This window comes from Leptosomus discolor, chromosome 13, assembly GCF_034619465.1.
Source record: "Leptosomus discolor isolate bLepDis1 chromosome 13, bLepDis1.hap2, whole genome shotgun sequence".
NCBI classification, from domain to species: Eukaryota; Metazoa; Chordata; class Aves; order Leptosomiformes; family Leptosomidae; genus Leptosomus; species Leptosomus discolor.
Genome location: NC_141403.1, coordinates 12,469,979 through 12,485,198, shown reverse-complemented (window position 1 = coordinate 12,485,198; position 15,220 = coordinate 12,469,979). Strand labels below are relative to the sequence as shown.

Genomic DNA, 15,220 nt, shown 5'->3' with positions numbered 1-15,220 from the left:
GGCATCTGCCAAATTGCTACAATATGAATTTGCAACCCAACCTCTAAATGGGTCCCTGGGCTGCTGAAGTGAAGGTCTCAATGTTCCAGACAATTTGCCAGTGAGAAAAAATAATACTTTCTGGCTATCAGGGGGTGGTGACCATGGCCAAGGCCCTGGCTCCCAAGTGTTCATTTATTCAGCTCTCAGTATACATCATGGAAGTTGTTGTATGGAAAAAAAACAAATGGGAACTGGCATGGAGAACATAATGAATAGGAGCTGGATGCAGAACGAGATCCTCACAAAATATACACTTCTTGCTAGCCAGTTAGACATTTCACTTTCTTGTTCCTGTCAACATAGAGACATTTCTTGCTCAAGAAATATTTATACAGCAGATTATTACCACAACTGATACTAAAGTACTGCAGATTATTGAAGGAAATGAGTACATTTTAAAGGAATTTAGAGACAGCTCTCACCGGTTTTTCTCTGAGCTGAAACAGAAACTCTTCAGCCATCTCTTTATAAAAGGGTAAATAATTTTATAGGCTAAAATTATTTTTTTTATATCTATGTTTATATAATTACCAAAACATATAATACTGATGTATGTATGTATATTCGAATCTCTGACTAGTTTTTATAGTTTTATCATGCAGACAGACACTTCTCTTCAAAGGGAAAGTATTACTGTATTTCACAATCATACTTCTGGCATCACCATTATTTAAGAAATACTGTTCACATACCCTCCACCAACCAAAGGCAGAGAAAGAGGGGGGAAGCTACTGAGTGAGATGGTTTTTATTACTGTGAGTCAAAGGCTGAGACTATTTGGGAAGACAGAACTCTATGACAGCTGATACTACTGGTTTACAAGGAGGACCTTGTACTCTAAGCTGAATCAGCATGGAAATAATGAACAGTTGTGAAAAAGCTACGTCACACTGTTCCACCTATATATTGGCACAGTATGTTGAACAAGTGTAATTCAGACAGTTGGATCTTTTATGTACAATAGTCCCTTAAACATTTTGCAGGTACCTCTGTGGTTCAAGTGACAGCCACTGATGCAGATGATCCTACTTACGGCAACAGTGCTCGAGTGGTTTACAGCATCTTGCAAGGGCAACCTTACTTTTCTGTGGAGCCAAAAACGGGTAACTTTCCATAAACTTTCTGCAGCAATTCTGAGTAAAAAAGAAAATGTGTATTAAAACTTGCTAGGAACTTATTAATATGGTCTCTTGGTTAATTGAATACATTTGGATTTTATTGACCTTTTAATCTCTTATTCTTCAAAACAGATTATGAAAACTGCATATCTGAGCTATGTGATAAGCAGACATTGCTGGAATGGGACTTTTTATCTTCTCAATCTGCCAGCTCCCTGGTGTGCTGCCTGTTACTGTCTTTCTGATCAATGAAAATTTCAAGATGCTATGAACAAGTTTTTTTACAGATGTTTGTTTTGGAAAAATCTAAATGTCACATAGCCAGATTTCCTTAAGTATAGATTTACGGCATGATCACCTCTCCATTCTACTTTTTAAACTGTAGTTTTGTTGTGGGAAGTATATCTTTTCATTATTAGTTTGAAGAAGAAAGCACTGTGCTTCCTATCCTTATCTGATACAACATTTTGCTCCCACTTTCAAACGAAATTATTGGTGGAACTTTTTTTTACTGTTTTCATGAAATTTTGTGAATATTTTAAGCCACAACAAGATACCATCTTTAATCCTCTGTCAGTTAAATAAACATTTCCCATTCTGCTGTATCATTTCATAGAACAGGAAAATAAGTTCTCGCTTTGCACAGTTCAGTTTGGTGCCTGAGCCTTCACTTACACCAACATAGAGAAGAGTCATAATCTTTATTTCAGAGAAGGACAAGCTGAGACAAAAGAGAAACAAACTGTTTACAGTATTTATCACAAGCAGTTTTTGATGTGAATCAGACCTGGATCCCAATGCTGTGACCAAAAGGTCACACTATTTAACAACATCTAAATCTGCAGAAATAAGTACTATAATTATCTTCATATTGTAACAGGTGCATCCTCAGCTGGATATATAGCACGTTCTTTTTCCCCGCAATAAGTATGATGTATAGCTGTTTTCTCTCTGTCTCTCTGTGTCTCTCTCTCCATGTATATGTATGTATAGTGTATATTGTCATAATGACTGCAGACAGCCCTCGAACAATAATATGGTAGTTTCTGCTAAATCAAAATCTTTAAGGATTCAGAATGAAATGTTTGCATACATTTTCACTTTAATGTGATACTCAAATTTCCTGTGTGCATGATAATTAGCTTCCAAATGATTGGTTAATGTTGCTTGGCAATTTAACTATGACAGAAAAACAAGCAGGCCAGAAAAAGCAATGTAGAAATAATAACATTGTGAAATTGTATATTAATGGTATTTTAACACATCTCGTAAAATGGGTGAAATAGTGCCAGACGGTCTGTTTGTGAAATAAATGTTTCAGCGCAGGGATTATTAACGGCAAGTCCTGCATTCATAAGTGAAGAAAGAAATAAAACTCTAAGTAAACATTCAACAAATATCAGATTAAGAGATATGTGTCCCAATGTGCCTCTCCTTTATTTAGTTTGTTTATGTTTCCTTTGCTGCTGACAGTAAGTGTTGGTGGAGTAAATGGCTGCCTCTCTGGAAATCAGAGTTGGTGGCTGTACTGTGTACTGAGCATGAAATATTCATGAAGTCACACGTTTTGAGAAGGCATATTTATTTTCTGATCTATCTCAGCAGAACTAAAAGGATGAAACATGGAGATTTTTTTCTGGTTTTCATTTCAAACCAATTAATTATGAATTGTTGATAATTTCATACATATGTGGAGTGTGGCATGATATCAACATTAGTAATAGTTTATGTGGTAAATGGCTATGCAAGACATTGTGAAATGACTCTTGACCTTGGATCTTAAAAATGAATGCAGAGTATTCTGTTCTTCCTAGCTCTAAAAGAGTGGGAAATCAAACATGGAAGATGATGTCTTCCAGGGAAGTGAGCACTACCCAAGACATTATGAAGTCTATGGTTCAGGAAGAAGATATTCAGAAAAAACAGTCATGGATGGCATTACCCAAAGAATCTAGGACTAAATAAAAATTGGTGGATTTTGGTGATTACTTAAAATAAGCTTGTAGTATGTCAGTTCAGCTCCTAGTCAAAAACTGTGATATTAGTGTTGAAATTAATTCTTTCCACTCTTGTTGCAATCATTGATCTACCCTTTAAAGGCAAACTCAGCTTTCACGGTAATATATTTGCTTGTGCAACCATTGACATATCTTATCTTACTGCAGGTGTTATCAAGACTGCCCTTCCGAATATGGATAGAGAAGCCAAGGACCAATACCTGCTAGTTATTCAAGCAAAGGACATGGTTGGGCAGAATGGTGGATTATCAGGGACTACATCTGTAACTGTCACCCTGACTGATGTTAATGACAACCCACCTCGCTTTCCACGACGTAAGTTACTTTGTAAAAATATGACTCGTAATATTTTTTCTAAACATTGTTATTTTCTTTGCATGTCATGTTATTTCTAAACAAAGAGTGAAAGTCCTCAGCTTCCATGTTAAAGACTGTGAGAATCCCTGACAGCAAGGTATATTTTTATTATTACTGCATGGTAAGAATCTTTTTTCTTTACCTAATATGCTTCAGACCAGGTGAAATGATGTACAGCAGGTGCCTTTATTAATGTATTTTACTTCCTTTTTATGGACAAAAAGATGAAAAAAAGATGCACCTTAATAGATAGTTAGCTCTTGCCAGCTGGACTTCAGGATGCATAGTTCTTTAATTGACTTAATCCTTCATATTCTTTTGGCATTTTAGCAAGATTTCTCTTGTGCGTACAGTGTCTCTTAAGGAGTTAAATCATAGAAGAGCTGGAAAGTCATCTTCCGTCCATTTACTTCTTTGACCAAGGTGGCTCTCATCCTAACCAAAGAAAGGAGCACACAGGTGTATGCTCAAACCTGAAGAGCTCAGTTTATTAATAGCAGTCTGTCTGGGGTGCTTTTTTTCTTAAAAAAAAAAAAAAAGTCCTTGTTAAGTAGTATTAAAATAATGTGAAGAATATATTCACATCCACTCCAGCCTCACCTCCAATGATATAAAAAGTAGATCTATACATAATAGATTTCCTGTTATTTCAAGCCACCAACTGCTTGAAATAATAATAGAATAACTGAAGTTATTTTTGAAGGTGAGGGTGTTATTGGCTACAGACTTCACTCAGATAGCCTTTTGACATCATATATATCATTTTCTACTTGAACGAAAAAGCTGGAATTTTCAAGAATGCAGATGGTGCATTTACTGTTAGAGAAATTAATATATATCAGTTTCTAGGCATAGTCAGATTGCAAACTGCCTGATGACAATACCCAGCTATAAAAGAATAAGAATTTTTTGTTATTTGACTTACTTGCTTTGTTTCTTCTTTTGTTGAAAGCAGAGTAAAATATTTTCTGCATTGCAACTCTAGCAGGCTTTAACCTCACGATTTGTACTTAAGTTTTGAATTACTTGATGATGATGAATTTTTGCATCTGCGACTTGTACTTCTCTCATCATAGGAAGAAATTAGGCCTATAGTGCTGAGTCCATCACATGGAAAACTTATCAAAAAAAGGGAAATTCTATTTTAAACTGAATACATCCTGTAGCCTGAATGAATATTCAAGTGCATGATTTAAAGAAAGGTAGATTTTAAGAAGGGTAGAGTTTTTTAGCCTACAATCCCAGAAGACTCTGAATTAATTAAATTTTTAAATTTCACAGGATCGTATCAGTATAACGTCCCAGAGTCTTTGCCAGTGGCTTCTGTGGTGGCAAGAATAAAAGCTGCAGATGCAGATGTGGGACCTAATGCTGAAATGGAGTATAAGATTGTGGACGGTGATGGTTTGGGAGTATTCAAAATTTCTGTTGACAAAGACACCCAGGAGGGAATCATAACAATTCAGAAGGTAAGTCTGACTTTTTCTCACTGATTCTGTTTGGATCTGTGCAAGATGAGGGTAGGTAACAAGAACATGAGCTTCCGTTCTTATTATAAGAACAAGAGCCTTATCTGCTATAAAAGTTTCCACTGACATACTTCCTCTTGACTTCAGTGTGTGCATGTGTGTGTGATTTTGAGCTTTTGAATGGCTTACACTGAAAATTCTTGTGGGATTTTTTTGGCAATAGCTGTATTGTTTTGACGAGTTGTTTTTTTAAAGCTCCTGCACATACTAGTTTGGATGGGACTCACTTGTCTCTGTATTAAAGAGAAAATGTGAGAATATATCTTACAGTAAAAATGCGAGCTCCAAATACAAAATGGAACCCAAATGTAATTTAAAAAAGTATATATAATTGTCTTTTGCTGATGTTGCTCTATTCAGAAGGCACAAATTACTAACGTTGAAATTATGTATCAGTAAGAATAGTTGCTTTACAAGATAATGTATAATAAAAAAATTCAAAAAAATTGAAATATTTAAAGAAGTATTTTTTCTTGGCTTTTTATATGTACAGTTGGAAAACTATAATTTTAAAATGAAAAATCATGTTTACATTAAAAATATTAAAAGTCAGCATTCTTACCTTACTGCAACACATTTTAAAGTACTCTTTTACAAAATAAAAGTGTGCTGAAATATTTTGCAACAAAATTTAAATTTCAAGCAGAACAGGAAAAAACTCGTACAGCTTAGACAGAAGAATCTCTTCTCATATAATTTCATACTCTTAATGTATGAATGCTTGGCAAGGACAATACTGAACCTATGGCCCTAACTCTGCTAAGCCCTTTAATAGGCCCTAAAATGTGGGACTGACTTGGCATTTTAGAATATGTGTGTGTTCCTGATCAAGGACCTATATTTGTAGTTAATTAATATGATTCCATAGCAGATTTTTTCTTCCCTATACACTCTTTACTCTCTGCAAGCTTCACCTATGTGGGTTTTTGGTTTGTTGAGGTTTTTTTTCCTCCTCTGGTGCATCAATTCCTTTCTAAGGCAATATAAAACTTCAGTAACATTTTTCCTTTGAAAAAAGTTAATACTGCATGTTGTTGCAAAGCAAAGGGCTAATTTTCTGGCGCCCTGAACACCTGCTGAGAGCTGGTAAGCATCCATAGATGTCACAGCAAATGGAGAATGTTCAGCATCCTTGAAAGATCAGGCCGTAATATGCGTAATGCGTAATGTGAATCATCTTTTTCAAGGCAAAAACATCCATTTTAGGATTCTTGCAAACTCTGCTAATTTCTGCTTAGCACGTTTGAAATATAAGTGATGAAAATTTAGTTGTCTCTTTTTTCAACAGCTAAATTCAACGTTGCTCCTTCAATTTGCTCATTTAAGGGTTTTGAGCAGAGATGTGGAAGAAATATGCCTATCCTAGAGGGAGAGCGTTTATCAGTGCCACAGTGAGCAACATATTCAGCAGTTTAATTTGAGAACTGATGAGTTGATTTTAATTTCTAGTATGCTCTTGTAGTCATGGTGTTTGTTCCTGGAATATCCTGATTCCAATGCTGTATAGTGGACCAAATAATTGTCATTTATTATTTCTATAATCACTTTAGCTAGGGAGCTGAACTGGACTTTTCAGTACTGAACATTTGTCCTGAGAAGTGCTCTGTGAAATAGCTATTGTACTACATTAAAAAGATTACAAAATTTTGACCTGACAAAATGCTCCAATCTGCTAATCACTTTTACACCTAGATGCTGTCATATTTTGACATGAGAATTCAGACTTTTTTCTCTTCAGCATTAGAATTTTCTCTCATTTTCCTACTATTACTGCCATACCCAAAGGTGAATCCCCACGCTGAGAGGCACCTCCCAAACCTCTGGATGCCCTTAGCTCTTTGTTATGCACTCCAGGGAACTTGGTGCCTTGCCCAAGGCTGAAAGATCCCCCCTGCCAACCCTGCAGAGAACATTGGCTAGGAGGGAAGAAAATAAGCTCAAGCACAGTGGCTAACAGGCAACTGGACCTTGTTCTTTGGAGAACAAGTACATGGAAGACCATTAATGACAGTGCATGCAAGTTAAATGGGCTTCAACCACCGAGCCTTACCTGCCAGATCACTATGGAGTTGTGCAGAGCTTATCCCTGAATGATAACGTGTGCTTGTTAGTAAGGAATCGGAAGAAATTAAGTCTGTAGCTTGGAATCTGTCTAAACATTTTACAATCCGGCACATGAAGCTCTGTACACCTCTGAGGGCAATTAGCTTTCTCCTTTTCATGCCCCTGGAATCAGCCAAGGCATTGAGAAACAGCTCAGCCTCCAAGCACATGCCCATCATTTTAAACTTGTGTGTATTTATATGCTCAGATGACATGACTGTGTGCACATCGAGCAGTAAAATGCCAAGGCAAAGACTTCTGAAAAGGCACGCTCTGGTTCTAAATGCAAATGCATGCTTCAGCTTTGCATACTTTTGCTGCAATCGTACATACAGATCAGCAGGTTAGGCATGAAAATCACCGCCAGTATCTCTAAGCAGCTGAAGGCACTGCTCCACTCATTTCTGTGCTGGGTGTTATGGAGAAAGTTTGGCACCTGGTTATCGGAGTTCCACACACAAACTGAGGATTTAACATTCTGTTTTTAGAAGCATAACTGTGTTGAGACCACTTGAAAAGTTGACTTCATCACTAAAAAGCAAGGTTTTTTTTAACACATAGCGTCAAGTAAAAAACAAAAGTTTTTGTGTAAAAAAAAAATAATTGAGAAAAGTGAGATTTAAATGAGCAAAGCAGGATTTTTGTATGCTTCAAGTGGATGGAATATGAAAGAAAATGCCCAAGGATCAGTGAAAATGGCAAATAAATTATTTATATATATAAATTCAGAAAAATGAACTTTTTTTTTAAAGAGAGATACTAAGAATTGTGATATTAGAGACAAATGTTACATGGCTAGGTATTTCCCAGGATTACTTCGGTGTACAAGACTTGACTAATACATATATTGATTTGAGAGGTGGCAAAAGTGGGGAATGTTTTGTGTGTGTTTAATTTTTGGTTTGGTTTGTTTTTTTCCGTGCACATTTAAAGACATTTCTTCTCTGCACCCTGTGACGCAGAGACTTCAAAACATCAAAACTCAGCAGAAAAAAATAATCGTGGTTTTATTCTAACAGTGATATTCATGGAAATATGGAGAGTGCTCTTCCCTCATTTATATCACTTCTACATTGCTAAATCCAGATATCTCTTTGGCTACCATGATTTACTCAGGGTGGATTTTTCTCTAAACTGTTTCAGAACAGTGCTATTTTTCAAATAGTAGCTGTAGTTCTGCTCATAGTTTTTATAGCCATAGCAGGACTGGGGATTACATGTTCCTGAACATGCTGGGGCTGTTGCTGCCTAGTGCCTCATGTCAGTATATACCAGCTCCTAGATTAAACCTCAGCTTAACGTATTGTTTTGACAGTAGGCTGGTACTCTTATAAGAACTCCCTTGACCACACGGAATCAGACAAGGGAGGAATACGTTCTCTGTGTTTTCATTCACTTGGTCTTTATCCCTCCAAAGGGTAAAGGGTAGGACTGTACTACCTTACGCAGCACAAGAAAGGAGCATGCATGCTGTACCACTGCACAATATTTGCTGCTATAGGGCTTTTCAAGCACTTGTGACACCTTATTTTCTTTTCTCCTGGTTAGGGTGTTCGAATCAGAATTAAATGAATGAGATGTGAACTTCATGTATTCCAGCAAGTTGCTTAAGTTCATTCTAGGAAAAAAAAACCCAAAAAACAAACCTTCAAACTTTTTCAAAATGTTCTTTGGGACAAGAACTAAATTTTGTTCATGAATTTATGGCTTAAAAATAACAAGTGGCTAAGTCTGGGTAGAATTGATTTTTTTGTGAGAACAGTGAAGACTTTCATCTTATGACAAGAGCTGGTAAAAACAGTATTGAACCATTTACTTGGTTAGTGACACTAAAAAATAAAGTCTACCTTCTTCTGCAATACATTAACTGCATTAATTGTCAAAATTCATATATAAAAATTTTATCCAGTATATATCTAGGACAGTATACAAAAGCACATATGTTGTTTTTAGGATTGATTCATGCTCTGTTTCCAACCTGCAATAGTATATGAAAAATGCTAGAAGGCAAACTGTATTTTACAGAAGCTGGTATAAATGACAAGTGAATGGGACCCATAAGCACAGTTCAGAGCGGTATTCTCAGCTTACAGGAAGGGGGGAAAGTGGTGGGAAAACTAGTGGAGGTCTTTTTCTGTAACCTGCTATGTTCATACAATTTGTTGCCAAGTAGTTTCAAGTCACTGTGGAAACCTTCCGATTTTTTCTTCGCCTACTTTCTCTTTTACTACTACTACTACTACTACTACTATCTTTTATTAAATAATAATAATAAATAAATGAAAAGTTCTCACTTGTCAAATGAACCAGAAGAAACCTCTTCCTTTTTTTCATCGTGTACAGAGCAGTCTAAACATACCACCTACTCAAACTCCATGCTAGACCCCTGATGTTGCAAATAATGGGAGAGTTTATTGTCCCATAGGCACACCCTCTGTGGTGAATTCCGAACTAATTTAGATGTGTAAGTTACTTTTAAGCAGGATTTAGGAAAACGTGCATCTTCGGTGATCTTTTCAGAAAAAAAATGTAACGTACAGGTTTTGAAAAGGAATTGGGCATTTAATTTTCTTAGAAGTATCTGAAAATTTTATCCTGGTTCACACTGTGACTCAGTTCTCCATCTGTACAGTAGGATCAATTCCTTCCTGCGGTTTCATTTGTAATTTACATTCTGCTATCAATGCTCTGTTAGTAAGGACTCAGATAATTTGCATAGCTACATTTCACAGTGGTGAGGGTGTTTGGAAGAAAAGTGTAATTTTTCTGAATATATTTGAGTTTTAAAAAATGTGTTGAATTTGTCTCTGCAGTAGCAACCTTAGAATTCAAGAAACGTTTATGGAAGCGAATGATAGTTCAGTCATTTAATACAACAAATTCTGAAGTGTCCACTCAAACCTATTTGTGTACAATTTCAGAGTGAATCCTTGTTGACTGTTCACAGAATCCTGATTGTAATACGCATGAATGGAATCTCGGCTTCACTTTCTAAGCAAAATGCATACACAAGACCATATTGTTTGTAGTTTCCAAAGCACTGTTCTTAAAAATAGTATACTGAAAAAGGCATGGTGTAAGTACAGATCTCACTTTATTCACAAAGTTGCAGGCTGTAGTTAGATTTCAGTAATAATAATAGCTTAGTAGCAAAACATCTTAAGATTAAAACCCGATAGATGATCTTTATCCACCTTCACCTTTATCAGATACTTAGTGCTTAAAGTAGTAATGGTAATTTAATAATAAAACAGGCTGCAAGGTATATTTTTATTATATGTATCATATATGACTTTTTGGAAGGTTATAAGATCTGATCCAAGACATTTTGAAGGCTATGGAGAGATTTTAGTGGAATTAAGTGCAGAAAAAAAAAAAAGAAAACTCTTTTGAGAGAGGGTTGTCACATCTTACTGTAGCGAGTGACATGCATTAAGATTTACCACGGTGCAGTTCTTGCTCACTTTGCCTTTATTTCTCCCCCCAGTACACAGCCCTACCACCAATATCACCAAGCAATCTGAACGTTAGAGGGAAAAATGTGAAAATAGTGCTGCAAAGTACTTTCTCATAGAAATTGACTGCTAAGAGATTGTCCTAAAACCTGAGTTCATTCTAAGAGTAATACTGGCAATTATAAAAATGGGGGGTTTATGCATAAGCTTTTGAGTGAAAAGCTATCTTTCTGTTACTGTTAACATTTCACTTTTTTTTTTTTCAGCTAGAAAATTTTCTTTCAGTTCAGTATCAGAGTTTACAATGTAAGAACTTGAGTGTTCCATGGTTCTTTTGAAAGATAATGTGCATTTGTTTGATGTACTGCAGTTTTCAATATAAAACCTCAACTGGGCTTAAAAATGGGATTTTTACCTCTGAAAAGTACATTATTACAAAGTTACCATAGAATAAAAAGTGAACATTACAGAAATGGGCTTCCTATGAATGACAACTTCATATACAGCCTCTGTAATATAGATGGCTTGTTTTGTAATTTTCTTCAGGCAGGATAAAATTCCTATCCCTTAAAAGAAAAAAAAAAAAAAAAAAAGAAAGAAAGAGAGAAAGAAAGACCCTGCAAACACTGAAGAGAGAGAAAGATGAATGGATCCTGCACAGGATCTAATCAGATAACACTAATGCACAGGTATTAATGAAGCTGTCAGGCTCTATTCACTGGACTGAAGGACTGAAGTATACATTGTCCATTTAACCTTCAACACTGATGTAGTGAGTGTTGTAGTCTGTCAAGTTGGTATTCCATTATTTGAATCTTGTGCTTTTGTTATAGCAGGAAATAATGAAGGCATGATCCGAAGGCCAGTTAAATAATGCTCTTTGTGTAATAGACATCAGTGATAATTAGATAAGAAGAGACAAAAAAAAGGAAATCTTTTCAGTTCACTTTTGCAGTCTTTCGTTAGTGTCTGCAGTATGTAATGACTTCATTATATTATCTACGAATTGTTGAAACATTTCCACCAGGTCAAGAACTTTGCATACTAATCATATCTTAGAGGTTTTGTTTAATTTCCCAGATTACATTCTGCCTCAAAACCTGGCACCTATGTATTCACCATAGGATTTGAGGATGTGTATCTTATAGGAACAGACCGAGGATGGTGACTGTAGCTTTTGTAGACAATGTCACACCCCACAGGAGACAGACTCTGGTACAAAGAACTACAATAAAACAATATTACTGTCCCTGTATAACACAACACCATTTGGTGTTGTAAAACCCCTTTGCCAATCCATACTTCCCCTCTTCTAAACACCAACTGTTCCCTGCTGTATGTGTACATAGTTAGATTTTTTAATTTATTTTACATTAACAAGGAGGCTTATAGCTTTTGGAAACTGTCAGCAGCATTGGGTACCAGAAGATGTCTGAGGGAATCCTAGGGCAGGATTCATGTTGCTAAAAGCAGATTTTTTACTTCTTCCAGTTACTGAGACTCCCTTACTGGTGACTGATGAAGAGCCTAATTGTTATTATCATACAAAACAGTTTCTGAGACATTTTTCATCATCCTAACACCACATTACATTTGCATTACGGCTGTGATGTTTGTTTCATAGCAGACATATTGTGCTCTAAATATCAAACCACAATGAAAATTAAAAACACTTAAACATGCTGTAGTAATAAATACTGACCAGTTGTATCCAGTGTAGTGACCAGTGCCCAGACAACCTTTCTTTTATGGCTTATCTTTGTTTGGAGAGCTATGGATACTACCGCTCTGATTTAGTGCAAAAAGTAAGCACTTGCATAACATGAGGATCCCATATATTCCCGTTCAGAGAAGACTTTTACTGCCACACAGAGTTTATAAAAGTTCAGTGCCTTTCTGAGTGTGATGTGTTGCAATTCATTTTCATTTTTACATCTAGACTGTTTACAGCTGTATTGTGAAGTCAGCATAATCGCTGACTTTAAGGTGCTCGTTTGGGATTTATCCCACTGTAACTTGATGGAAAACCTAGACCCTTGCATTTGTAGGTCAACAGATGTGTGCTTCACCTCTGCTGCTCCTCTGAGTGAGTACAGGAATGTTTTGCAGAGGCTGTCAGATTATTTTGCAAGCACATGTCAGATCCCTGTGATGTATTCAGAATCAGAACTGCAGAAAACCTTTTTTAATCTTTTCATGCACTTGGAATTATAGTTTGAAAAGCTAGTTGAGTAACCAGACTGCACTTTTAGAAATGCTTGGGTCTTTTGTTGCTGTTCGTAATGATTAAACTTAGAATTGCAAAGGAATAGTTATCTGGGCATTTGGTGCAGACTGACAAACAAAGACTATAGATACACGGTAAATGGTGATAATATTAACATGATGTTTTCTTTCAATAATTGCTTGTGAGGTAAGATGCTTTTTTGTGTCCAAAATAATTTTCTTTACGGGACTTTCCTCCAGATCACAGATCTCCTGTTAATTGTGGGGGGTAATTTTTAATTCCAATACAGTATTTATTCCAAAAGAATAATTTCATCAAAGAAAATTAAAGTGGAATGAAGGTGGAAAAAATTAATGTGCATTTTTTTAATAAGCTAAAAAATGAGACATCAACTATGCTCTGTGGATCAAAAGTGCCGGTTCAATACAAATGGCAAAGTCCATTGCTTGCTTACTGACCGTTGTAAATAAAACAGTTTTGCAGCAACATCACTGGGTAATAAAATTCCCAAATAACTTTAATCTGTATAGGAGCTGGATTTTGAAGCTAAGACAAGCTATACCCTGAGGATAGAAGCAGCCAATATGCATGTTGACCCTCGCTTCTTGAGTCTGGGACCCTTCAGTGACATGACAACAGTGAAGATAATCGTGGAGGATGTTGATGAACCGCCTGTGTTTACTTCACGTTTGTACTCCATGGTGGTGTCTGAAGCAGCAAAGGTCGGCACCATCATTGGAACTGTAGCAGCCCATGATCCAGATGCCTCAAACAGTCCTGTCAGGTAATTTTAAGACAACTTAATTGTGTGTTTATTTAGCCTTTGTACTGAAGTTGTTCATTTTGTTGTGGGAGGGTCTTTGGTTACACTGAAAGCAATCAGTTCACTTTTTTGCCTTGCAGAGGGAGACTGAAATGTCCTAAGAGTTTGCCTATTTTGACTTTTATACTCCCGAACTACAGAACCTTTGAAAAAGTAACGTATTTAAATCTCTGTAAAACAAAGAAGAGAAAAGAAGTTATAATTTCAGGATTCCAAAGAAAAAAAACCCTCAACATATTATTCATATTTATTTCTCCCTAAATTTAGGAAGAGTCTATTTTTTTCTCTTAAATGAACCAGGACCCAAAAAAAAAATATTTTATATATATATGTTTGTGTGTGTGTGTCTGTGTATAATGATTCATCTTCTGTGTGCACTATGCACAAGAATGTAATAGCACATAGACTCTTGAATGGTCCCACAGTAACATTAGAAAAAACTCTTTATGTGAGAGAAATGGATAGGACAAGACACATCCTGTCCTAGTCAGGATGGTTAAAGGCAACACTCTTTTGTCTTTTGTAAATTCTGTTGCCCCCAAATACCTTCCATTCGATTGGGAACACTAGAGACACATAAAAACTGTCAAGGGCCTCTTCCTTTGCCTTCAGGGCATGAAGGACCTGCAAGTCTTCCACAATTTAATGTCCAGGTTCATAAAGAAAACACAAAGTATCAATCATACGTTTGCCTATATCTAAGGTCAAAGCTCAAGGACAAAGACTCACCACCTAAGTTAAAGCAGGAATGAGTTACGTGTTACTTTTCTAATGCAGAGTAGTAATATAAATTGTCAAAGAACATGTAAAGCATCTATCATAGAATAACAGAATGACAGAATATTTTGGGTTGGAAGGGACCTCTAAAGGCCATCTGGTCCAATCCCCCTGCAGTGAGCAGGGACATCTTTAGCTTGATCAGGTTGCTCAGAGCCCCGTCCAACCTGGCCTTGAATGTTTCCAAGGATGGGGCTTCTACCACCTCTCTGGGCAGCCTGTGCTAGTGTTTTACCACCCCCACTGTAAAATATTTCTGCCTTAAATCTAGTCTAAACCTACCCTCTTTAGTTTAAAACCGTTATTCCTTGTCCTGTTGGAACAGGCCCTGCTAAAGATTACCCCCACCTTTCCTGTAGCCCCCTTTCAGCACTGGAAGGCCGCTCTAAGGTCTCCCTGGAGCCTTCTCTTCTCCAGGGAACAACCCCAACTCTCTCAGCCTGTCCTCACAGCAGAGCTGCTCCAGCCCCCTGAGCATCTTTGTGGCCTCCTCTGGACCCACTCCAACACCTCCATGTCTTTCTTGTGCTGAGGCCTCCAGAGCTCGACGCAGCACTGCAAGTGGAGTCTCGCCAGGGTGGAGTAGAGGGGCAGAATCACCTCTGTCAACCTGCTGACCACACTGCTTTTGATGTAGCCCGGATACAGTTGGCCTTCTGGGCTGTGAGCGCACATTGCCGGCTCATGTCCAGCTTTTTGTCCACCAGTATCCCCAAGACCTTCTCTGCAGGGCTGCTCTTGATCCCCTCATCCCCCCAGCCTGTATTGATA

General features: G+C 36.9%; 1 protein-coding gene across 2 annotated transcripts in view; it reads left to right on the top strand.

The window, feature by feature from the left end:
• The window catches only part of CDH7 (cadherin 7), a 68,755-nt gene that overhangs the window by 35,532 nt on the left and 18,003 nt on the right, over positions 1 to 15,220 (top strand). For both annotated transcript variants that reach the window (XM_086472518.1, XM_086472519.1), the window contains exons 3-6: positions 1,026 to 1,145; positions 3,326 to 3,493; positions 4,817 to 5,004; positions 13,380 to 13,633. In XM_086472518.1, the coding sequence (XP_086328644.1) occupies positions 1,026 to 1,145; positions 3,326 to 3,493; positions 4,817 to 5,004; positions 13,380 to 13,633 (730 nt within the window). The remainder of the gene's footprint in view (positions 1 to 1,025; positions 1,146 to 3,325; positions 3,494 to 4,816; positions 5,005 to 13,379; positions 13,634 to 15,220) is intronic.